The 26,295-nt window shown below is 44.0% G+C and overlaps 1 protein-coding gene across 1 annotated transcript in view; it reads left to right on the top strand.

The window, feature by feature from the left end:
• Positions 1-26,295, top strand: part of LOC126521192 (intermembrane lipid transfer protein VPS13A-like) — an 820,642-nt gene that overhangs the window by 56,463 nt on the left and 737,884 nt on the right. The window contains exons 3-8 of the mRNA XM_050169804.3: positions 19,131-19,174; positions 19,240-19,282; positions 19,354-19,542; positions 19,607-19,662; positions 19,729-19,887; positions 20,371-20,463. Coding sequence (XP_050025761.2) covers positions 19,131-19,174; positions 19,240-19,282; positions 19,354-19,542; positions 19,607-19,662; positions 19,729-19,887; positions 20,371-20,463 — 584 coding nt within the window. The remainder of the gene's footprint in view (positions 1-19,130; positions 19,175-19,239; positions 19,283-19,353; positions 19,543-19,606; positions 19,663-19,728; positions 19,888-20,370; positions 20,464-26,295) is intronic.

Raw genomic sequence — 26,295 nt, 5'->3', positions numbered from 1 at the left:
TATTGGGAGCAGTGAAAGCAACATTAACATCATATCTACTAGCAACTTTTTTAAGCCTTTGCGACACTGAATGAATATACGGAATAGCCCCTACTCTTTTTTTGCTATTACTGCTTTCTGTAATCACGTCCGTCCCTCTCGAAACCGACTTCTTTAGGCGCTCAGCCACAGTGGCCACTGCTACACTAGGATAACCTGCTTCTAATAGGCGCCGGACCTGCGCATTAAAACTGGCGCTCATTTTGTGCATGCAGGATCTGGTGAGGGAAGATTTAAGGCACGACGTGGCAATTCCGTTTTTTACTACTTTGGAATGCTTGGATTGAATGTTTAGCTATGGCTTCGAAGATCTTGGGGAGTACTGCCAACAAACATGATTTTGTTCGAAGATCAAGGACATGTCAAGAAACTGAATTATGCGTTGCTGAGGAAATTCCTTGGTAAACCTTAATCCTCCTCCATGAAGATTAAATTGCTCACTTACTGAGGTTGCAGCGGAATCGAGTTCTTCCCTATTGCAGAAAATCGGGTAATCATCAACGTAACGAAATATCTTGATAACGCTATCACCTAAGGCTTTCTCTAAGCAGTTGTCAACCTTCCTCAAGTAAATATTGCTAAGAATAGGGGCAACCTTTGAGCCAATACAAATGTCTGATTTCTGCAAAAAAACGCCATCTCCCCACCCAATCAGCGTCGACTTCAAGTACATTGAAAGAATTTCTAGAAAAGCTCCCGTGGAAACACCGCATCTGTCAATAAAAGCCGACTCTTGCACTTGCTCTTTAATGCACTCATTTACGGAATTTAGCAACCCGTCATGCGGCAGGGAATAATACAGGTCTTCGATATCCATACTAAAAGCTGTACAATCACCAGGATTTTCCTCTCTCAAATACTGAACTAGTGCCTGAGAATTACGTAGGCAAAAGGGGTCTGAAAAAACTAGTGAAGCTAGGCAGTTCTGTAGGTAACTAGCGACACAGACCTGCCACGTCCCTTTCTCTGACAATATAGCACGAAAAGGAATTTCTTGTTTATGGGTCTTGGCCGAGAAAAACAGTTCTAAGGTGAGGGATTTAGCTTTCTTGACATTACAGGCAAGCCTATCAAGATTATGTCTTGACAAGAGGTCAACCGCACGCTGCTCAACTACCGAAGGCTTGAGTTTTACTGGCTGCAAATTCTTTTCTATGGCTGAAATTGCCTTTTCTGAAAACATGTCATCTGGCATAATTACGAAATAGCCTTCCTTGTCAGATATTACTGGTCTAAGTTTATGCTCCACAAGGTAATCAACTAACGGTTGGACAGGGTCAGGCGTCTTAAGATGAGAATGTGATTGTTTAATGCTAGCAGTGCAATCCGAAATACAGCGTGAGCGTTCTTCTTCCGGGACGAACCTGGTTATGCAGCGTGGTATGCTTAAAACGTCAATGGGTTTTACGTTAGGCTTAAAACAGTGCTTAGGACCTAAAGCTAGGGTTCTTTTATGGTTATCAATTATGGTAGCGTCTCCAAGAACCAGTACGTTATTTGACGGTGAATTATTAGAAAGGTGTTTCCTCTTACTTTGTTGAAGCTCCGGAAGTTTCATCCTCCATAGGAAGTCCGCATGTTGCACGGCTAACTTATTCCAATTGGCGTAGGGGCGGTTCCAATGGTGACCGTCTCCCATGGCCGCGCAACGGACCCTTAGACACTCCTGGTAGAACCTAACTTGGCGCCATGATTCAGCAGAAAGAATAGCTCCAATCCTCCTGGCATGCCCAGTTGATGGTTGAAGAAAGCCGCACATCATTTGAACTTCCAATGGGACGACACGATTACGACTAAACCACGACATGGTTCTAGCGCGGAACATACATATCGCAATCAGGGAAGCTAACGAAGCAGGATTGTGCAGATAAGTAGGGGAACATGGAAAAGGGCTCAGAGTACTAGAAATAAAGCTTAGAACGACAGAAAGCTGAGCTAGTTGGTAAGGATTCATTATGCAAAATAAAAGTGAGGCGTGCAGACAGGACACAGAGTAGAGAAGTGGACAACACGAACGCCGTTCGTGTTGTCCACTTCTCTACTCTGTGTCCTGTCTGCATGCCTCACTTCTATTTTGTAATCTTATCTAGATCTTTTTGAAGAACGATGTGGTCGTCGGGTGTCTTAATTTGGCGATAAACTACGCAATCGTTGGCAAATAATCTGATTGCTGATGTTATGTTGGATGGCAAATCATTTGTGTAGATGAGAAACAATAGCGGACCCAGCACGCTATCTTGAGATATACCAGATGACACATCACCCAAGGAAGATGAATGATTGTCAGTAAACGTAAACTGTTTGCAGGATGTGAGGAAGTTCCTTATCCATGATATTGTAAGGCTGTCTAAATGTAATGATGATAATTTGGCTATCAATCTAGAGTGGGGAATGCGATCAAAGGCTTTGGCAAAGTCAATAAAGATACTATCAATCTGGAAACCATTGTTTATGTATGTGAATAGCTCGTTAGTGAATTCGATTAGATGAGTCTCACAGGAAAGTCCTTTACTAAAACAGTGTTGCTTTGGATAGAAGAAATTGTTAGCTTCTAAATGCTGCACAGTATTAGATGCTATGACATGCTCTAGTAATTTACATGGAACGCTTGTTAATGATATGGGTTGGTAATTACTTATCTTGCTTTTATCACCAGACTTAAAGATGGGAATGATTTTCCTGATTTTCCAGTCACATGGTAGTTCCCCTGCAGATAAGAATTGCTCAAAAATGCGTGATAGGATGGGGGCTGTATATGTGGATGTACGCTTCAAAATTTTATTATTTATACCATCAACGCTGGCTTAAGTAGAGGACTTTAGTTTCTTAATTAGAGATGAGATGCCGGAGGCATCAATCTTTATTGGTGCCATATACCTGTAGTTTACGCCTTTGATTGCAGGAATGGTAGAGTAATCCTCGCGTGTAAACATCGAGATAAAAAAATTATTAAAAGCAACTGAGGAGTCTTCTGAAATAGGTGCTCTGGTATTGTCTTGGAGTGAAATTCGGCCCGAGTCTTTTCGAGGGAAAATCACTGGCCCAGAATTTCTTACGGTTATTTTGTATCATGGATTGGCGATCAGGTGAAAAGAATTTGTGCTTAGCCCTACGAATGTTACAACAATAATCTTTTTCGGACTCTTTATGTTTTAACCACGCCACTGGGGTTCCTTGCCGCTTAGCAATTCTGAACAGGCATTTCTACTTATTTTTTTATGAGCATAGCGTTCTGTGATACCATGGTTTCGAACTATTTACTCGAAAGTGAATTAGCGGAATATGAGAGTGTGTTAGCTGCATTAGTGTTTCCTTAAAGAGTTTCCAGTTTCCCTCAACAGTTCGTGAAACAAAATTACGTATGAACGAGCTGTAGAAATTCTCTAAACCTATGTTGATGGCAGTGAAATCAGCCTTCTTATAATTAAATATGCGCTTAGGTGTTGTAGTGCGTTTGTATAAGGGTAGCTCTATTGTAAGGTTAATGAGTAGGTGATCACTAAAACCAGGCACCAAAGAAATTGATGCAACTGTTTCAGGGATGGATGTGAAAACGAGGTCAAGAACATTATAGCCATGGGTGGGTTTCTGAATCATTTGCACTAGAGAAAAGTCTAGTGCAAGCACTAAGAAATCGTTGAAGTGTTGACAGGGGGACGTTAGGTTAGCCCAGTCAATTTCGGGGTAATTAAAATCACCAAATAAGAATATGTTAGCTTTATGAAATTTTGTAGTAATTTTGCAAAGATTTTAATACAAATAAGACGTGAACGTTTCTGTGCTGTCTGGTGGTCGATAACATATTCCAAATACGTTCTTAGAATGCAAAGATGGAACGCACACCCAGGTTATTTCAAGTGGGCTTGAAATTTAAAGTGGAAAGGCAGTAATGCTTTTTTTTACGGCTATCGATACCCCGCCACCCCATCTTCCATCCCTGTCTTTACGATAGATGCTGTTGTCAACTGATGGTTTTAGAACTTCGTCATCAGTGATATCGGAGTGGAGCCATGTTTCTGTGAGTAGTAGAATATCACAATTGCTGGTTTCTAGATGCGAGCAAACGTTGACACGTTTTGGGAGTAAACTGCGCATATTCATGAAAGATATTGAAATCTGCGCTACAGCATTATGGACACTTGGATTGTGAGGTGGATGACAATCTGATGATACTGCTGGCCTTTGAAACTGCTATCTAGATTATTGAATAACGCTGTCAGTGTCAGCACAGTAAGTGAACACGGTATTCTTAATCCGCAGTTTAGCGATGGCTAGCTTAAACGGCACATTTTTGGACTTTGGAAATTCTATTAAATTTTTTCTGGCTATTCGTGTTTGCAATGAAAAGTCTTCGCAAACAGCAAAATTTGTATTTTTGAACTTATAACCTTTTTCTATTACTCTTTGCTTATCCTTGAAGAAGGATATCTTTGCTTATCCTTATCCTCTTTGCTTATCCTTATCCTCTTGTTCGGCAAGTAGCCAAGCGAGCCCCTGAGGCTGAGAATCAACATTATGCTTCTGAAGGCGTACATGTTTTGCTGCAGTCTAATGCCCTCCGCAAAAACTTCCTTGTCAACAGTGTAGTGCCGTTCTTTAGAGAGTGTGAGGCTTATAGCGCATGAAAAAGACAAGGACGAAAGTGAGACGTGACACACACAGGCGCTAACTTGCAACAATCTTTATTTCGAGAAAGGGACCCATACATATATAGAAATTTTTCGCTTACATCATACATGCGCTGTTTGCAAAAATCCCTTACACACCATTGCGCAGGTACGATAACTCTTTGCGGGAAAGGGCAATCCATGGTTTTGACACACAATTATCCCCAAGCCTATCAATCACTTCTGCTTCTATAATTTCACGAGTTATCCTACCTCGAGCTCTTCCCACTATGGAGCAGTCTCTGTAAGCTGGAGCACACGTCGAGTGGTCACCATCATCCACCCCGGCAACAGGGCACCTGCAATGCCTGCAGTGAGTGTCAAGGAACCCACCCCGCTTTTCTGCTACATTATACCGGTGTTTCTTTAAATGCTTGTTGAGGCACCTTCTGCTTTGCCCCATGTAGTTCTTCCCACACTTTAAAGGAAGGTTGTAAACAACTGCTTCCACACATTCAACAAACGGTTCCTGGTGTTTCTTTTTGCACGTGCGCTTGTCAGAGAGGCCTGGTCTGGTTAGTCTGCACAGACATTGCAATTTTGTAGAAGCTGAAAACACCACCCTAACATTCGCACGTTGACCTAATTTCTTTAAACGGTGCGATAGGCTGTGGATATGTGGGATGACAGCAACGCTCCTGTTATCTACACAAGCCACGCTGGCGGAATTCTTTGATAGCTTCGACTTGAGCAGACCCTCAGCAACGCTAATAAGTACATGTATAGTACATGTAATAAGTACATGTGTAGCTATCAAAGAATTCCGAAAACGAAAAATTTCTATATATGTATGGGTCCCTTGCTTGAAATAAAGATTGTTGTAAGTTAGCGGCTGTGTGTGTCACGTCTCACTTTCGTCCTTGTCTTTTTCACGCGCTATAAGCCTCACGATGTCTTACCAACAAGCCCACATCACTGCTTTACAGCTTTAGAGAGCATTCCGTTTCGTTGCTAACTGCTGACAAGGAAGGAGGTTTTGTTGTTTTACCAAATGATGTGTTTGGCTCAAAAGCCCATGAGGCTATTAATTCTGTGTTCAAATGCCACGATGACATATTGTTTTTAAAACTAAGAACGGAAGTGAAAAAACTTTGTAACCCACCGAGTCTAAATCAGTTAGCCAGTTCAGTTACAAAAGCAAAAAACCTAGCTTGGATTTGTTTTTCACTGTCAAAACCCACGAGGTTGACTGGCCGCTACGAGTCATAATCTCTCAGAAAGGGACTTGGCAAAAAGTGGTTGCTTTGTTTTTACAGGAGATACTTAACCTGCTAACAATTGATGACCCTTTTTTGGTAAAAGACTCTAATGATATCATTGCATATATGTCAAGTAATGACAAGGGCCTCAACGCCTGCTCCATTGACATCAAAATCGGCCATTGTAAATCTTTGCTTCACAAATGCAGTAAATAAGTCTTGCTTCCACTCTTTGACACGCACTCTCCTGGCGCAGGCCTCCTGCCTAACATATGCTGGATACCCCGAGCTTTTGTTAGTTTCTGTAGCAGAAAAGATATTAAAGAAAATCAAGCTTGGAGACAAAGCACCAGCTGACTGCGCTGCCAGAGACAATAAGCCAGTCGCAGTGCTCTCTTACTTGCACAAGATATCGTCCAGCTTGAAGAAGATCGGCAGTAAAGGAGACGTTAAAAGTTGTTTTGTCTTTTTGCCCCGGAAAAATTAACAGCGCTCTGCAGGCACGTGAATGCTCATGCCACACGACGAAATATTTGCACTACTAACCATAGGAAGCGGTTTCGAGCATGCATCCTGGGTGTGGTTTACATGATTCCCCTGACTTGCGGAAAGAAATACGTTGGCCAAACAGGCAGATGTTTAAATGAGCAATTGAAAGAGCATTTTTACAATGTTTACACTGCCATGCAAGGTAATCTTGGCATTCACTGCAGATACTGCCCTTGTGACTCTGAATTTGAACACTGTGTCGTAACCTCCAAACACCGAGAACAGCTTACACGTGAAATCATAGAGGCTGAAAAGATACAGAGGCTGGGTGACTTTTGCATCAGCATGCCGTCTATTGCCCTCGCCAAAAACGAAATCAAGTATCTGGCTGTGATGCAATAGGGGTTCATGTGTGACATAATTCAAAAGTTGTTTTTCATTACTTTTGGTCATGTATATAGTTCTGGCGATTTCGCAAATAAAGGTCAGTTGAAGTCACCGCCTGTGTTGGGTTCTTCCTTCAGTCCTCGTCTTTTGCGCTGTGCACACATGTCAATATTGAATCACCAACTCGCCCAAGCTTGCACCTTATCAAGTTATCTGATTTCCATACTACGGGCACATATACCCATGATGGGTGGATCGGTGAAAAAGTGGGCAGTGAATATCGAACCATCAACTCAAGCTCTTTCAGATTATCTTCACGTATTGATGTTAATAATTTCCATACTATCGCACATACCCACAGTGGGTTATCGGCCAAGAAGCATGTCCATGTGCTGATTATGATTATGATTTCCATACAGTGGTGCATACCCACAATGGGTGATTGGCCAAGAAGAGGGTAGTATTGGCGACGAGGACTTGCGGAGTCATCTTGCGGACATAGTCCTTGGTACCGAAACTTGGCTGTGCTCTGATGTAGCTGACAGGGAACTATGGCTTTCGAATAACTTTTTCCTTGTTTAGAAAAGACAGAAGCACATCTCGAGGCGGTGGCATCATAATTGCTGTAAATAAGAAGTTCAGTGCGCATCTTGTCAACACTTTTTTCGTCCTGGAAATATTGTGGATCGCACTCTGTTTATTGCTGTCTGTAACTTGCGTTATCAGGGTTTGCTATCGGCCACCCAGTTCTTCAGCTGACTTTGTTGAATGCCTTCATGATTCTTCAAGCATTATTCAAAGCAGGTATCCGTCATCGGAACTAATACTTGCAGGTGACTTTAACTATCCTGGAATTGACTGGTCGACATGCAAACCCGTTGAGGGCGCAAGAAGGCACGAATGTAGGCAGTTTCTTGATGTTCTTTCTTTGTTTAGTTTGAGCCAAATGGTATCATGTCCCACACGTGGTGATTCAGTTCTAGATCTTGTACTGACTACAGATCCACAAAGTATGTATGTACGTGTCCTTGACTGCATGAGTGACCACAATGTTATCCACTGCGAGTACACCACAAAATATGAAAAATCTCTTAAGGCAAAGAAAATCATATACGATTACAACAGAGGGGATGTACGCGGACTAAATAACGACCTACTAACATTTTCTACGCAGTTTTTATTGACCTTTTCCGAGCGTGATACAAACGAAAATTGGCAGATCTTTCAAAGGACGCTCACTGAATTTAAGGAAAGATATATTCCAAGAATTACTATCAAATCTTCAAATAAAAACACGTAGTTTACAACACATGTTAAGCGGTGCATTAATAAGAAGAAAAGAATGCATTCAAAGGCGAAGGTTTTGACCTCTGCTGACGACTGGGAACGCTATCTCGAACAGGCGAGACTTTGCAAAGCAGAAATTGAAGCAGCGAAGAAAAAATTTTACAACTACGACTTATCACAAATGTTAAAAAACAACTGTAAAAATTTTGGGAAGTAGTAAATCCAAAACCATCATCATCATCCCTTGTGTCGATAACGAAAGATGGTGAGCCTCTTCTGCAGTCCGATGTTGCGGAAGAATTAAACGCTTTTTTCTGTTCGGTTTTCACATCAGAAGAACCAGTGCCACCAGATCTGAACTTTATCAGCTTAAATACTTCAATGAATGACCTCATAATCACTTGCGAAGGTGTAGAAGCCGCTATAGATCGTCTACCAGTTAATTCGGCACCCGGACCAGATGACATTTGCGCAACATTGCTAAAACTTACAAAACCAGCTATATCACGTAACTTGGTAGCTATTTTTCAACAGTCAGTTAATACAGGATGCGTGCCTGACGCCTGGAGGTGTGCACGCGTGATTCCTATTTTTAAATCTGGTGATCCCTCCTTAGTCTCAAACTACAGGCCCATATCTTTAACAAGCATCTGTTATAAATTACTAGAGCACATCATCTCATCCACCGTCATGAAATTTCTACCAGATTACAATTTCTTCGCTAGCAATCAGCATGGTTTCCTTCGTGGTTATTCCTGTGAAACCCAACTATTCGAATTAGTAACTGACCTCCACGAAGCCATTCATGGTGGACTAAAAATAGATGCTATATTTATTGATTTTGCAAAAGCATTTGACAAAGTTCTGCACATCCACTTATTAATGAAGCTAACGAATCTTAACATAAACAGTAGGATTACAAATTGGATAGCTAATTTTTTAACCAACCGAAGTCAATCAGTCTACGTGAATGGGTACTCATCTTCACTTTCGCATGTAAAATCCGGTGTACCACAGGGTTCGGTCCTGAGCCCAATATTATTTCTGATCTATATTAACAACATAGGAAACACTTTATCTTCTACTCTAAGGCTATTCGCAGACGACTGTATCATCTACAGACAAATTAGTAACGCAGAAGACAAGAACTCATTACAGGTAGACCTCGACAAACTCGCATTTTGGTGTTGCCAGTGGCAAATGGAAATTAACGTTTCTAAAACTAAGGCCATGACGTTCACGAGAACACATAATCCAGAATTGAGCTACTACACGATTCAGGGAATCCCTGTTGAGAAAGTATCCACATTTAAATATCTCGGAGTTCATTTATCCTCTGATTTATCTTGGAACGAGCACACTAATGCCATAACCAGTATGGCATCCAAAACACTCGGCTTCATTAAACGCAACTTATACTTGGCGAACTCTGCTACTAAGTTATTAGCATACACTATGCTTGTTCGTTCAAAGGTGGAGTACGCATCCATTATTTGGAATCCGCATCAGACCTATCTGATCGATCAGCTCGAAGCAATACAAAATAAAGCAGCAAGATATATCACAAAAAAAAATACTCGCGTAACTACAGTGTTACGGACATCAAGGAAACACTTTCATTGCCCTCTCTTCAAAACCGCCGACTAATAACATTGTTATCACATTTTCACGCGTTTTATCATAGTAGATCCCCGTTCTGCAAATCTTACATCAATGCAGCTCGTAGTATTTTTCAGCGTTTTGATCACCCATTTAAAGTGCAACCCCTTTTTGCTCGCACTAATCTGTACCATCATTCACCATTACTTTTGGCAACATATCATTGCAATAGACTACCGAAGGACATTGTATCTGCCATTAACCATGATGTTTTTGTTAACAAGTTGAAGGTTTTTCTAAATGTGTGATTATTTCAGTCTTGAGTGCTTACTTGCGTTTGTTATTCTTTCTGTATATAATTATGTCACTGTATCTTACTAATGTTCTTTTTTTTTACACATTTGTAATTGTAACTGGCTCCCCCCCCCCCCCTATGTAATGCCCGAATGGGCCTTTAAGGTGTATGAATAAATAAATAAATCTGTCGGAAGCGCCTTGTTTGCATAGTTTGAGGGATAATGCGACGCGCTCCTCATAGGTTTGGCTGTCGGCGTTCAGTAAAAACACTACGGGGGAGCCCCCCTGGACATTTCTGTAAGTTCTCTCGAAACGACACAAGTTCCTTACTGTCAAAATGATAATCTTGGGCAAACAGAAAGCACAGAATGGTTTACAGATGCTATCACTTTACCAAATACATACAGTGAACGCACACATCACGCGGTCGCCACCATGGAGTCCCCTGAACCGGTTTCTTGCGTGACAGGTAGGCAATTGCCATGAGAAAACTATGTAAAATATGTTCTTGTAGTAGGCTGCCTGTATAATGAAATGGAGCCTTAATCCAGCGATCACAAGCGTTTACAGCGACCGACTACGCGTCTGTATGCATGTCTGAGTACAGTGTTTTGCTTTTGCGCGAGCACATTTGCGCACCATTCCCTTGAACTTAAGACCACAGCATATCAGCATTTTGACAATACACAAGCAAGCATCATTGCGTGGACGCCATCAGAGCTGTTAAAAAAATAATTTCATTATAACTAGGGACTTAGATGCATACGGCGACGTGTGATGTGCCGTCGCGACGATTCAGTCTTCTTCAAGCGAAGCTTGTGTTGCCTCACTCGTGTCGGCGTCGGTGTTTCCGTATGAAAAAACTCAAGCCGTGCAAAATTAAAAATTGCTTGTCTGGCTGTGGATTCGAACCACCGACCTCCGGGTTGTGAGACCACCATGCTAACCGATTCAGCCACTGTCAGTTCATCATGTGTAACCTTTAAAGGGCCCCTCACCAGGCCCCATAGCAAATCTTGGTTATCTGCTGGAAGTTGTTGCGTGCCCTCTAGGGAGCGTTTTGCTGAAAACATTTTCAAATCGGCTCATTAATAGCCGAGATAGAAATATTTCAGTGTCGTGAACCCTTGATTTCAGCAGGTGGGCTCCACTGCCAAGCAAGACGCTCTCTCCACTCGCCCTGTGTAGCCTTCGCAAGCGAAATTTCTTCCCTACGTTCTCCCATACCAGACCTCGAGGATCGTGTGACACATACGTCATAGGCCCCGCCTTCATTTTTTTTTCGGCGCTACGCACTTCCGCTAACGGCGCCGCGCGTGAGCTGTTGTCTCATCTGCACAGTGCACGATTTTGCACGCTGTGCACAAGGAAACATGACTAGCGGTATAATTCAGTGCTACACGAATACTGAGGCAGAACAAGCATATCGCAGAGCATGATCACGCGCGGTAGCACTGTAGAAAATGGCATAGTTTCGGTAGCTATGCACATGACTGCACGACCCTGGGAACAAACAGACGAAGCGAAAATACATCTCTCTTGCTTTATTTTCTAAACTTAAATCCGTCAATTCAAGCAACAGATTGCACAGATAACAGATGTTGTCTTGAATAATTCTCGATATCACGTGTCACCAAGACCGACGTCACACTGCGGACTCGAGTACGTAGGTGCAGGGATGCGACTATGTCATCCTCCAGCTTGGGGCGTGGCAGCCGCGAGGAGAAGGGAAAACGGCGTTCGGTTTGAAATTTCAGATTTGTTCGCTGTGCGTAGCGATGTAATACTTTGCAGACATGATCGTTATCCCTCAATGTATGCTCTGCGCTTGTCAGCTCAAAATGGCCAGACCTGGTGAGGGGCCCTTTAAAGCGGGGTTTTATATGCATGAAGAAGTAGACGCAGCGCAATGCGCGAACCAGTCTCTGGTGCCCCTCCCTCCGGAGGAGGGAAAGGGTGTGATCACATGTTCGCTTGCCTCGTGCCCGCCGTTTCCCACCAGTTCAGGCCTGGCAGTTGGATGGGGAGGTCATGTTTGGTTTGCTCTGACAAAGAGCAGGCTGCATTGAAGGAATGGCAGCGGGAGCAAGTCGCGTGTCGTGCGTTTGGCCGAAGAATAGGTGGCGTTTTATGAACGCCGCCAAGAACTCGCTTGAGAAAGGGCTTGTCGTCGGCGTGCTGACCTCGCCATGAGGGAGCGCGAAGCCGAAGCGTTACGACAACAAAGAGCTGTGGATCCCGTGCTTCGCTTGCACCCCTCTTCACAGTAGTGGAAGGGTGGTCAGTTTTTTTTTCTAAATTCTTGGACCTTTCAATATCAGTTGCATTGCACTGTATGCTTATCAGTCTTCCCGCCGAGCAATTTCCTGCTGCTTCTTTTTCTTCTTCCAGTATGCATTCATTTTTTGGTGCTAACACAAACATGAGCATATGTCCTGCCTTTATTTTAATGTGCTTCTTACCGTTCCCTTTCCATTCCAGTGAACTTGCCAGTGTTTAGCATCAACAAGTTCATAGACCAGAGCTTCATGACATTAGCTGGGTAGCACACGCAGGCGAGCATCTCAGTGCACGCTTTCTGCTACTCACCGGACATCGCAACCCCGACGCCATAGCAGAAATCTTTCTCAGAAGTGCTTGATGCACATCCGAGTTGTAGCCGATAGCTGCTTGCCAGTTCTAAATTGTGTGGTCGAATCTTCACACAGTTTCTTGTCCCTCCGGTACGTGTGAAGCCATAGGTGCGCTCCCGCTACTGACAATGAGGTTATTAAATTCTACGTGTCTAGAAGGGTTTTTCCACCACGCGAGACAGTCTCGCAGAAGCATGGTCGCCACACGCGCGGGCGGCACGTCCGCTCCCGCTCGCTTCCCGAACCCAAAGAGACCAAGCCTTCCCTTTCGGCGCCCAAGTAACCCCGCAGCAGCGCGACAAATCTAGAAGTCCGACTTACCGCGACCGCATTGCGAGCGAATATGTTCGCCCCCATGCTGGATCCCAACGCCTGGTCGTTCGCGTGTTCGGTCACGCCAACGGTCGTGCGTTCGAAGGCGGCCACGCGAGACGGTCTCGCAGAACCATGGACTGGCGCGCGCGCGCGGTACGTCCGGCGCTGTTCGCCGACCCGCCGGGAAAGAGGCAGCGCCTTGTCCCTCGGCGCCCGAGTAACCCCGCCGCGACGGTCGCGCCATCTCTCGCACCGCGCTTGTACCACTCCGAGTGCCGCGGGCGCCAGGCCACGCGAGCCGTGCGGGAAAACAGCATATCAGGGGATGCGTGAGAGTCGCGCATCCCCACAATCTTCATGGAATACATTACCATTTGTCATAAAACTCCTGAAACCCCATCGATTTTGTGATGAACTGAAAAATTTTCTGTTAAGTGATATGTAAGTGACACTATGCACTGTATAATCCGATTTTGGTCTTAGACCTGCCATTCTTATGTACTCCAACTTATAATTAATTTTTTTCTTACATTTTTTTTGTTTGTCTTTCTTCCTCTTTTACTTTGGTTTTATCTAGTTTCGAAGTATTGCTTACTGCCGTTATTATGTCTATTAATTACTTCATCTACTTAGATTCGTATCTCATTATTTATTATTACTAGATTTGTACCAATGGAGCTGTTGCTTGCCAAATGAACTTTTATGTTAACCATGAACAAGAGGTCCCAATTCAGTTTTAACTATGGGACCTCCTTCTGTATATCTCTATCTGTATATTATTTTTATGTAATAATAAAAATTTATTGATTGATTGAGTGCGGGTCGACATACCCCAAGTTCATCAAGGAGGAGTGGGACTCGCTCTAGAAAAGCAAATCTTGGATGTCCGGCGTGCCCGCAACCGGGCCGGTGGGCTAGACCTGCCGGTCCTGACGTGGGACTAGCCGGGTGCACGATGAGTTTGCATCCTCGCCGGACCTGCAATAAACTTTCTTCACTCACTCACTCAGGCTGACACTGGGCCATTGCGTACATCCGGCACTGCAGCACCGAGCAGTAGCCTAACATGTTGGATGCCTTCAGAGGCAGCCAATATCTGTTATAGTGCTTCCAAGTGTTGTCAAGCAGACATCTGACGCAGGAAAGCCTCCCACTTAATCAGAACTGCAGCGCAGGTGGAACTTGTGGGGGTTCCACTCTGCGTGCGGCTAGGGCTGAAGGCGAGCTCCGGATCTAGCCCCACGCAGTCGCTTCGTGGTACTCCCAACCCGTAGCGCGGGAATCGCGGCTACGCCGGGTTCGGACGAATAAGGCAACCAGCGGTGTCAACGGTAACAACGTTTATTGCTATTAGCAATAGCGAACACTCGCAGAGGGACGTCCTTTCCGTAATAGTAATAAATAGTCTGGCCTCGTTGCCCGGGATAGTCAGGCAACGTGGTCACTCACGGGTAGCAGCAGGTACTCCAGTCCGGCAGGTTATCGGTCCGGCCTCAGAGAGAGAGGGTCTCCCCCGGTCGCGCTGTTTTGTACCTTTTTAGCTGGGCGAGGGGAATGTCCTCCTCGCCCGTCAGCTGCCTGCCCGCGAGTCGCGGAGGAAGGGCGCGTGCGCGTCGCGAGAGCGAGGGAGAATCGGGAGAGGGCATAGTGCGCCTCTCCCCCGTCTATGCCGGCTCTCGACGCGACGGCGCGGGGGAAGATGGGCGCGTGTGCTCCCCACAAACTTTAAACTTTTGTTTTCAGCTCGCTTCGGTTTTTCCAAAGCAGCTGACGTGACCGCCGTGTCCATGTTATCCCTCATACCATGTCACGCTGATGGCCGCACCCGCTCTTCCAGTAGTGGAGCTTGCTCTTAATAGATTGTTTTATCGGCGTGAACAAAAGAGGAATGTAGCCTCGAGCCAGTGACCGCGCCGCTCCTCTATGCACTGTCAGATGACTCGAGGTCAATGGGCTAACACTGGGCTGTATTCGGCTGCAAAAATAGCTTCGGGAAGTGAATTTAAAGTGCATCTTCAGCTGTGGCGATGCCGTGGACTGTTCAGAAGAATTTGGTTGCAGTGAGCGACGAACTTGGCACCCATGATCAAACTGGCATATGAAAGAAAGATGCGTATTTGAGTCAGTCAGCTATAGTGAATCGACGAAGTTGACTATTCCTTTGTCAATGCACACTTAAGTTATTCTGTTCAAACTTGTTCTTAGATTATTATGCTCGGCAATCATCATTCTGTTGGAAGTTGACCGGGGACGTATTATGAGAACAGTACCTGCCGATGAACAAAATGAAGGTGTGTTTTCTTTTCGTTCTGTAACTTTTTTCTTTTACTTTGCGTTTCTCGTCCTTAAGTAAGAATTTTCTTGAGCTACCTCCTGCTGCCCGATTCTTGGCTCGTACCCACTAGGGGGATCCCTAGTGGGTATGAGCCATAAAAGGTGTCCAACATCATCATCATCAAAGCTATGCCTACCATGTGCTGGCTGTCTGGCTGAAGATGCGCATGCATGGTGTATTGTTTTAGAAAATAATGTTAGTTGCTGTTCGAGAGAGTAGTTTGTTTTTCAGCTCTTTCAAGTTGGAGAGATGCCCTTGCATTGGCACCACTTAAGACCTAAGAGTGCACATTCTCACCTCATCGATTTCCTAGAAAGCAACTCGTTCTTCCATCCATCTTAACACGGTTACAGAAAAACTTTTTCATGCAATACTCAATTTCTTTGTTTCACTAACAATTTGATTGCCGCCTTAGATCAAGGATTCTACATTGACTGTATTTTTTTAGATTTTGCCAAAGCTTTTGACACCATATTTCATAACCTACATATCCATAAACTTAATCAGCTTAATATTGACCCAAATGTGTTGTCTTGGATTAAGGAGTTTCTTTCTAATCGAACTTAATATGTCACAACCAATAACTATTCATCTGCTTGTCAACAGTTACATCCGGAGTGCCATAAGGCTCTGTCTTGGGGCCTTTAGCCTTCTTGATTTATATTACTGATCTCCCTAACTGTGTAATGTCATCATCAATTAATCTGTTTGCAGACGATTGCATAATATACCAAAATATCACTAACCCTGATGATTCAGATAAACTGCAAGGAGATCTTCACAATGGATCACTCTGGTCTAAGAAATGGCTCATGAAACTGAACGCTAGCAAGTGTAAATCTATGCGCGTATCACGTACGGCCAGCAGTAGAAATCAGTACCAATATGTACTGAATGACACTTCACTAGCGTCCGTTAAAGCTCACAAATATCTTGGCCTTCACGTAACTAATGATCTCTCATGGAATATGCGTACTAATTATATTACTGTTATTGCTATTCGCATGTTAGGATATCTCCGTCGTAACTTTTCTACCGTTTCTACTTTGGTAAAATTGACACTCTACAAAACCGTAGTTCGCTCAAAACTGGAATGAGCATCTGCCATTTGGGATAACAATCGGGCATCCTTGAAGCATCCATAAACCTTGAAGCAATTGAAAATCGAGTAGCTCACTTTATTTTATCAATCTATTCCCACAATTCCAGTGTCACACGTATGACAAAAACTCTGAATCTGCCAGATCTTTCATTATGCCGCAAATGTGCTCGTCTTTGCCTATTCCACAAGGTTTATCACTCTAACCACGTGATCAAGAATCAACTTATCACCCCACATTCTGACCACAGATATAAAGTTGCTGTCCCATCCTGCCGAACGAACAGGTATCATTATTCTTTTTTACCCCGCACAAGTGTCGACTGGAACCACCTTCCTGCTTCCATCATTCAGATCACAGATATATCTTCATTCAAAACAGCAGTCTACCACGCTATCGCTTAATGTTGTCTGTATACTATTGTCGTTGCATTGCTTTGTTATGTACCACTCCTTTCTGTACTGCCTAATATAAATGAATGAGTGAATATAAATAAATACATACATACGTACATACATACATACATACATACATACATCGCGTGCGTCTTGTTGATAGTGGCATATTCGCGTCCACTGTCATCGGGTCGTTTCATCTATGTTAAAGGCCCTTTCGGTGTAGTTATTTTGCAGTTCTTTATTTTGTAAAGCTTGATGCCCTGTTGCCAGGTAAGCAATGCTTAGAAAATTGGGCTGCAAAAAGTTAAGAGCACGAAAGCTAGCAAAGCAAGTTTACTTGATCTTTGCTAGTTACCTAGACTGTGATGTATGCTGGTGTGACACACCGCATGGTACACCGCATGGTACACGGGAGACACCTTTGATCGTTGTTGCCTGAGTGTTGCATTAATAGAGTTATAGGCTAGATATACAATATCGCAGTTTCACCCAAAAGGCAAAACTTTGATTGCAATATCAAATTATTAGACAGCTATATGAAGTAAAGGTAGTAGTTCTATCAGGTGCATAAACTACTTTAAATATTTGATTACTAACTAAATTAACAAGTACACTGTCACGCGTGCACAGGCAAATGTGAACACTGGCAGAACGCTGGCGGGATAAAGAGCACCAGCAGCAGTGAGCGGGTTCCCTTTTCTGCTTCAGTGCAAACTAGGCGTGTGAAGACGCAGCACACATGAAGCCGTCAGCTGTCTTTAGCCGCGTAGCGTTCTAACCGATTGCAGATTGCCTCCAAGATGGTGCACAGGTGGCTGCGCTCAGCTGCCGCAGCCGGAGTGGAAGAGAGATGCACAAACCTGCCCCTTCCCTCTACTAGCATGGGCACATATCCCCCCCCACTCCTCCCCTCCCTCATCTTGCCTCCCACCAATGTGAGAAAACCGCACATCGTTGCCGCCTTCTTCCTATGTGTGAGAAGAAGCTGCTGCATCAAGCCACCATCCTTCTCAGTTCATCCTCGCAAGCTTTCCCTTGCAGCTAAAGCATGCAGCTGCGATGTTATCACACGTGAACTTTATCCGGTACGCCATGCTGATGGGCTGGCAACGGAAATTTACCTGAAGTGTCCATATAATTATTATCACAGTAATAACATGTTGCACATGTGTTATGTATTGGCAATGCTCAGACTTTACTCGCCTCCTATTTCGATTGTGGGCAAATAATATGGCAGCGTCTCTAGGCTCGTTGCCATATCTAAGCAACTCTAGGCTCATTGCCATCAAAGCTGAAAGCTTAGTTACGGCTTGCTAAGAAGTTTCCCAAACGCAAAAACTTGTTGAGATCTCTCAGGAAATCGCAAAAACTTGCTGCTTGTCGTCAACAGCACGTTCGCTGTGCACCCTCCAGTGCGATCCCACATACCAGCATGGCACCGGGCAATAGATAGCGCGGTTATCACAAAATTGCGGCGCCCTCAAACAATCTGTTTCCTGCCGCCAAGTAGCTCTTTGAGATGATTGCCACATGTTGCTGATGATTATGATTTCCTACTGTCACACGTACCCACAATGTGGGTTCTGTCAAAAAGTGCGTCTGCATGTTAATGATGATGATGATTTCCATACTATACCTCAGCAGGGTATCAGCCAAGAAGTGGGTCTACATGTTCATTAGGATGACGATTTCCATACTATGCCACATACTTAAAATGAAGGATTGGCCTATAAGCAGCTGGTGTATTTAAAATAAATAAAAAAGAAAAGTCAATAAATATAAGCCAATATAAGATTTGTCACCTTGCAAAGCATGGGTGAGCAGGAACTTTTGTGCATCGCAGTTTCCTTTACGCTAAGGATAAGGTATCGAAATGGGCAAATTTATAATAGAGAGGTTTAGATTAGGGGATGCAGATGACTTGCATACGCAAGAACTAAGCGCCACGGTATTGCACATGAGCAGACCCAGGGTCTGCACATGTGCAGTTCTGTGGTCCCTAGTTCTTGTGTACACAAGGTCTGCTCATGCACAATATCGTGGCCCCTAGTTCTTGGTAACGTCAGCTGCTTTCATCCCCTAATGTGAAACTCTAATATCTTATTAACCACTTCACGAAAGCTCCACTTCTCATAGATTCCAACATGTGTGTTAGATCTCCGTAATAGCAAGTTGATTGATCAGTTTCGGACTACACTTCTTGTAGCCCAGTATTGATCAGTCAACTTGTATTGCCCCGTTTTGAGGCTTGTCTGTGCAGCCATCACATCGTACTGCACTAGTGTGCCTTTAAAAAGGACTAGTGAGCTCACACTGTCACTACATGTGTGTCTGCACTGTATGCTGCATTTGTAAGACTTACGAAAAATGGATTCTGTTCCTTAGGTACTGTGCAGCTCACAGATCTGAAGTTGAAGGCAGAGGCTTTGGTATGTCTTACTTTTGTAGTATAGTATTGTCGTGCGTGCCTACATGTGCTGCCTCTGCATTTCAGTATGAATTAGAGCTGCCCATAGAAGTCAAAGCTGGCTGCATTGGTAAGTGTTGGTTGCCTCCTGCCTGAGCAGCTGTGTTTTCATAACATGCCTGCCTTCTGCATGCGTATTAGGCAAGCTGTCTGTGGACATCCCCTGGCTGAGCCTGTCCTCGGAGCCCGTGCTTGTCCACGTAGAGGATGTGTTTATCTTGGCCGCACCCATTGGTGATGAGCCATATGATGCAGACAGGGAGCGCTTGCTAGCCCGGGCGCGCAAGTCTCGTAGGCTGGAGGTCTTGGAGGTCCCCCTGGCTGAGCTTGGTATGCCGCTGACTGTTTCTTATTGGTGCATCATGGGTGGACACAGTGAGTGCGTTTATTGCAGATAAACCACGAGGGTTCGTTGAAAATTTTCTTGGGACCATCATGAACAATCTGCAGGTAATGCTTCTCCCCTTCATCATCACTATTGCTGTCTGCTCACATCATCCGTAATCCCTGCTGCAGGTGTCAGTGCAGAATGTGCACATTCGCTATGAAGATACAGTGAGCAGTGCCAAGCACCCGTTTGCATGTGGTGCTGTGCTCCAGTCCCTGACTGCCATCACCACCAGCAGCAAGTGGAAGCCAATTCAACTGGATTCTTCATCCAAGACAATCTACAAGGCAAGGAATTTGGTTGGCTAGCTTACATCATCGTTGCTCTTGATATCATGTGCCACATCATACACGGCAGTGCATCGTCTGCCTTATACAACTCGCACTTCTGCAAATAAATTTTTTTGGAAGCCCGCAAAGTAGAGGAAAGTTCATGTTAATTTTCCATTTCCTGAACCTTCTTTTACTTTGCGAGCTTTTACAGAACTGATTTGGCATATTCAGTGTCCCTTGCTTTGAGTTGTCAATTAATTTGGCCTCTCACTGCAATTGGCCAGCCTCCTAGTTAGCTTAGATGGTAGAGCGACAGCCCCGAAAAGGCGTTAGTCCTGGGTTTGGCTTCTGGACAAGGACAGATTTTTTTTCAACTATGTCGTTTTCTTTCTGTGAAACCTGTATAAGCTTTCTTTGTAGTTTCTCACTACAAGTCAGATGGATGTCAATTTTCCTTTCACAGTGTCATAGCGGTGACATTATTTTCTTTTGTTGCAGCTAGTCAAGTTGGAGTCGTCCTCTGTCTACTGGAGCTATTGCTGCCCAAGTGATGGCTTTATTCGACGTCAGCTGCCATCGGCCAGCTGGAAGGTGGAATATCTCTTTCAGCTTGATTAGATTTAGTCAGTCCAATTAATAAACCACTTGCTTGGTGAGATTAGGATATTTTAATTGAAGGTCATATTTTATGACAATTTTAATAGACAGAAAATGTGTATTGGTATTGCTGAATGTAGACCTTGTTGGCGCTGTTATGGCAAGAATGATGTGCAGTATGCGTAAGAAGCGATTTCTCTGCACACTGATAGTGTTGCAGCAATGGTATTCCTGTAACCGCATGAGATAAAGGTTGTGTGGCAGTTCCAAGTGCACTTCAATGCACATACTCAAACTGTGCCAATCACTCCAGTGAGCTGGCTTCAGTGTCTTGCTATGCCTGGATGTTCTTTGTGGAAGTGCTGCTTTGAGGATTTGCTCACTGTCCCTAGTAGGTTTCCTTGACTCATTGACGCTTTTCAGCATATGTTGACTCTTTCCCAATTGTTGTTTCATTGCTGGGACAATAGCTGCATTTAGGTTTCACATTGGCGTGTAGACTCTTGAAGTGGGTCCTCCTTTTTGCTTGTGAGGCCTTGTAAAATTCAGCATGTGCAACACATAATGTCATGCACATATTATCATGTTACAAGTTTTTTCTACTGACTATGTTGCACTCTCATGATGCTGTGCAAGCCACATTTCCTCCTTCACCGGCACAGGTGACCAGAACATCTGTGGCAAAAAGCTGTCCTTTTTCAACCACCTGTTCTATGTGCTGTGGAGCAGAGTCCTCCAGCATTAGCCACTTTTCAATTTATCTGTGTGACTGTGGCATCCAATATTATTTCCATCATAAAAATGGGTGACAAATCTGACCACAATCCTTATCGCTGGATGTAGCCATTTTGATTGATATTCGTGGCTGCCTTTGAAAGGCACACTTGGCACATGTAACGGAAAACTGAAGGAATGGACGAACCCAAGCAGCCACTTTCTATGGACGCCTGTTGAGTGGGATATATCTGCTATGGTGGACAGAAGGATGGTATATGAAAGGAGAGGAACAATAAGAGTAAAGACAGTGTTTGGGCGACCATATTTGTCTCCATCTGCAACCTCTTGCTCGTGTCACACAAGTCAACAAAATAAGGATCTAGCAGCCCCCTTGTAAGCCGCACAGCTCCTCCACCGACACCGACCAGCCTCATGACTGCATCACTGCAAGCCTTGTACATACCCAAGTGCACTGGTTCAGTGGACGATGGGTCCGTGGAAGACTGGTTCCGCCTCTTGGAGTTCCATGCATCTGCTGCGTCATAGTCAGAATGGGAGATCGTCACCAACTGCAGTGAATATGTGACCGGCGAGGCATTTTGTTTCTACCTTACCCACATATTTGAAAATGATGAATCATGGAACAAAATCAAAGATGGAATGATCAGCCAATTTAAAGTATACACTGCAGGCTCCCTCATTATCCTATAGCTAGAGACATTGCAATTGGGTTGCCGCAGTCGCACACCATCTCCATGTAGCAACCATCATCAGTTCCAAACAAAGCTTCATGGTAGTAGATCGTCGAAAAGTTACCCCTGCCGTGAACCTCTCGAAAAGACGATGCAGAATCGCACGCCTAGCATGATTTCACCATGCAGAATGGACAAACTAAAGCCTCCATTCACTGAGCGACATCCACATTGCTTTTCTTCGAAAGCGCACCTTCCACCAGGTTACCCCTCCACACAGAAATTGCTGTTATGTGCATCTTCATTACACCATCGGACGCCGGTCATTGATGAAGCATCGAATGTCTTCACTGCTTCACTTCACTTCACTTTATTACCTTAAAAACCCCATTGGAGGGGTATTACATAAGGGGTGGTTAAAGGGACACTAAAGGTTACTATTAAGTCAACGTGGACTGTTGAAATACCATCTCAAAAACCTCAAAAGGCTTGTTTTGTGCCAAGGAGAGACTTATTTTATGAGAAAATGCGTTCTGAAGCGTCCGCGTACCTCTAGCGCAGTTCAAATCGCCCGCCCTCTGATCGAGAAGTACTGACATCACGGTCTCATAGTGACGATGCGCCATCGGTGAGTAGAACTGCGTCTACAGACGGCGCTACGGCTTTTCTGCGCAAAACGCAAACGCGCGGCCAGAAACAGAGCCGACAGCAGAGCGAAAGCGGGACTATGGTGGCTAGCGGAAGGAGAAACGCGCGACCATGAACTGGTACTTCATTCTATGACGCAAACTTCGACGCTCGTCGCAATGGACCCTGAGAACGACAGATTGACTCGCAATGCTGGGCTCAACTTCATCGATTTGAGCATTGACGAGCGCAACCTGCTGCTGAGGGCTCGCGCTGCCGGCCTCGTTGTGTACTACTACGACGGCGGCCTCGACACCGGCTCTCCGGAGCGGGAAAGCAACGAGGGCTTCCCACGACATCACATGGACGTGGCATTCTCGCTGCTTGTTCCAAATGAATGTTTTGCGAGCCAGCAGAACCTGCACAGTACGACGCGATAACGAAACTTTTGAAACTCCAAAGCGTGCGCGGCGCAGAGTCGAGCGTGCAGAGTCGAGCGAAAACGAAACCTTTCGACCATCCATACTACTGAAGGGTAACGTCAAAATGTTATTTTTTCTTAGAATCGAATAGATGTAGACAAGTAGCATTTTCTTCTGTCTTATAATCGAATGAAATGATATTTTTAATATGAGTAGTTGAGTATTAGTAACACAAATTATGAGGAGTGCTTTCGTCATCGGGCTAGTACTGGAATGTCACTGGGGGGTCTCAAATCGTGTCATGCATTTACCTCAATTTCTCGGTTACTAAAGCTCTGTTCGTGATTATATTGACGCCTTAGACGTTCTAGAACATTGCTCTACCACTTAACTTGACTTTCTGGTAACCTTTAGTGTCCCTTTAATAAAATAAACATTAGAAACGGGCGTTCATTTTGAGATATGGGTGACAACAGCTTCGGTAAAGGCAGATGGGCTTGTGATGGTGCGATGGCGTATGGATGGCTGTTCCAGTCCCTTGATGCTCGAATAAAAAATGATGCTTGAAAAGTGGTGGTCCGAGCACGTGCGCGTGCAACTTGAAGTGGATGACTGGTGTGATGAGATGTGTATGAAGAGGGCGTGATGTACGGTGGGTGATTTAGGGGGCTGAAAAAAAAAAATGAATGGAAGAGCGAGAGGGTGGCAACCTGTCGACGGAAAGAAAGCATTTCCAAGTCAGATTCCGCTTTCATAGATGAAATGCTGATATCGTACGAATATGAAGATTGAATAAACCTAGTAGCACGATTTTGCACAGCTTCAAGTGCATTTATGATATAAATCTGATGCGGGTTGCAGATGGGAGACGCATACCCAAGTTTCGATCTTACAAATGATATATAGGCCAACGCTTTTACTAGTTGTGGGTATGACGCAGATGTCACCTAAGAAATCCCAGTGATCTATTAGCAGCTGAGATGATGTTAGTAGTATGCAAGCGCCAGGACAGATCACAAGATAGGGTGACACCGAGGTATTTGAATGATTAGACTGATTCTATTGGAACATCAGCAATGAAATAGGTAAATGTGAGGTGGTTAAGGCAGCGAGTGAAAGACACGAGTTTACATTTGTTAGGATTTAGGTTCATTAGCCAGCGATTACACCATTCTTGTACATTATTGAGATCGTTCTGGATGAATGTGTGGTCAGATGTGTTGCTAACTTTGCAGTTGATTACACAATAATCTGCAAACATACGAATGTTACATGATACATGCGTTGGTAGATCGTTAATGTAAATTAAAAAAAAGAAGTGGTCCTAAGATGGATCCCTGGGGGACGCCTGATGTTATGGGGAGTCTGCTAGAATAATGGTTATTAACAAAAACAAACTGAGAGCGGTTAGTCAAGAATGCTTCTGTCCACTTTAGCTTTAGTACGTCGGGGTGTAAACTTAACTGAGACAATTTTAGCAGCAAACGTTTATGAGGAACTGTGTCAAATGCTTTTGCAAAATCTAGGAATATGGCATCAGTCTGAAGGTTACTGTCAACGTTAACATGCAGGTTGTGAAGGAACATTGCCAACTCTGTTTCGCAAGAATAGCCTTTTCGAAATCTGTGATGACAAGGGTGAAAAAAACAGATTGAGTCTAAAAAGTTGGTGATATGCGAGTATATGACGTGTTCCATGATTTTGCAGGGGACACTAGTTAATGATACAGGACGATAATTTAATGGGGTGTCTCTTGCCTGATTTGAAGACTGGAACGACCTTGTCCACTTTCCAGTCGGATGGTAAGATGCCTGTAGAGAGTGACTGCGAAAACAACAAAGTTAGGTGCGCAGCAGATACATGGTTAATATTTTTTAAGAGTTTATAACTGATATCATCTACACCTGCTGACAATGAAAGCTTGACGTTATCAATGATCGAGGGGATTCCGTCTGCTGAGAATATAATTGGCGACACGCGCATTTATGTTAGTAGATGTGGGAAGATCTGGAGTTGAAGTCTCGTTAGTAAATACAGAGAAAAAGGCTGCATTAAAAATGTCACCACAGTCGCTGTAGCTGACCACTTCGCCATGTGCTTAACATGCTGATCATGCGCGCCTCCTGGGAGTTTATTATTTGCCAAAATTGACGAGGGCTGTTCGTAAGCATTTTAGACAGTTCGTCGCGGAAAAAGGAGAATTTAGCATTCCGTATAGCCCTCAGAAAATTGTCTTCGGCCACAAAATATTTCCCCCAAGCAGAGGGGTGTCCGGTTAGTTTGGCTGAGCGGAAGAGACGTTTCTTTTTGTTTTCAAGTCGCTTAAGCGTTTTAGTGAACCATGGCTTGTTTCGATTTCCACGGAATTTTATTCTTGGTATGAACTTATCAACGAGCTCACCTAGCTTGTTTTTAAATATTAACCAGTTTTCATTAGTAGAGCGTGTAGAACATAACGTCATGAACATAGGAAGAAATGTGCTCAGATCACTATTAATTGCATCATAATTACCTTTATTGTACAGGCGGATTGTTTTGCTGACTAAATGGCATTTTACGGGTTGAAACGAAAATGTGGCATGAATTACTTTGTGGTCGCTGACTTCAGGTAGATATGCTATTGATGATAAGCTTTCCGGATTACTGGTTAGTATGAGATCTAAGGTGCTAGAAGTGCTCAGTGCAACACATGTAGGTTCTGATACAAGTTGAATTAAATTGAAATTAAGGCAGAAATCCACAAAATCTCTGGCTGGCTCACTGCCGATAGTTATGGGGGACGTTATTACTCCAGTCTACTTGAGGAAAATTAAAATCTCCAAAAAGGAGGACTTCTGCCTGCGGGTATTGATTACTAAGGTCACTCAAACTGTTATTAAGTTTAAATGTGAAATCTGGAATATTATTCAGAGGCCTGTAGTAAACACCTAGAATGATAGTGTGGGGGCAAGCATGAATAATTAGCCATAATACTTTAAGATCAGAGGTGATGTTTTTGGCTACGGAGCACGATAACTGCTGGTGCACAGCAATTAGTACACCGCCCCCCCGCATGCCTTTGCGATCCTTTCGATAGACATGAAATTCCGATAGGTCGGCTAGTAATTCTGTATCTGTTATATCTTGTGTTTGCCAGGTTTCTTTTATCACCATTATGTTACTGTTGGATGATAAAACAAGGTTGGAAAAAGCGTCACATCTTGGAAGGAAACTGCGTCCTTTGGTAAAGATTACAGACAATGATATGTTAGATTTGGGCTTAACTTAGATTTGGGCTTAGATTTGGCACCCCGAATTTTCCAGAGACAGACTTATCACTTGAAGCACGTAGTGAAGCCACGCCTACTGCTGCGCAGTCCAGTGATCGA

The sequence above is a fragment of the Dermacentor andersoni genome, chromosome 6 (assembly GCF_023375885.2).
Source record: "Dermacentor andersoni chromosome 6, qqDerAnde1_hic_scaffold, whole genome shotgun sequence".
Lineage (NCBI taxonomy): Eukaryota > Metazoa > Arthropoda > Arachnida > Ixodida > Ixodidae > Dermacentor > Dermacentor andersoni.
This window is presented reverse-complemented; position numbering and strand designations above follow the sequence as displayed.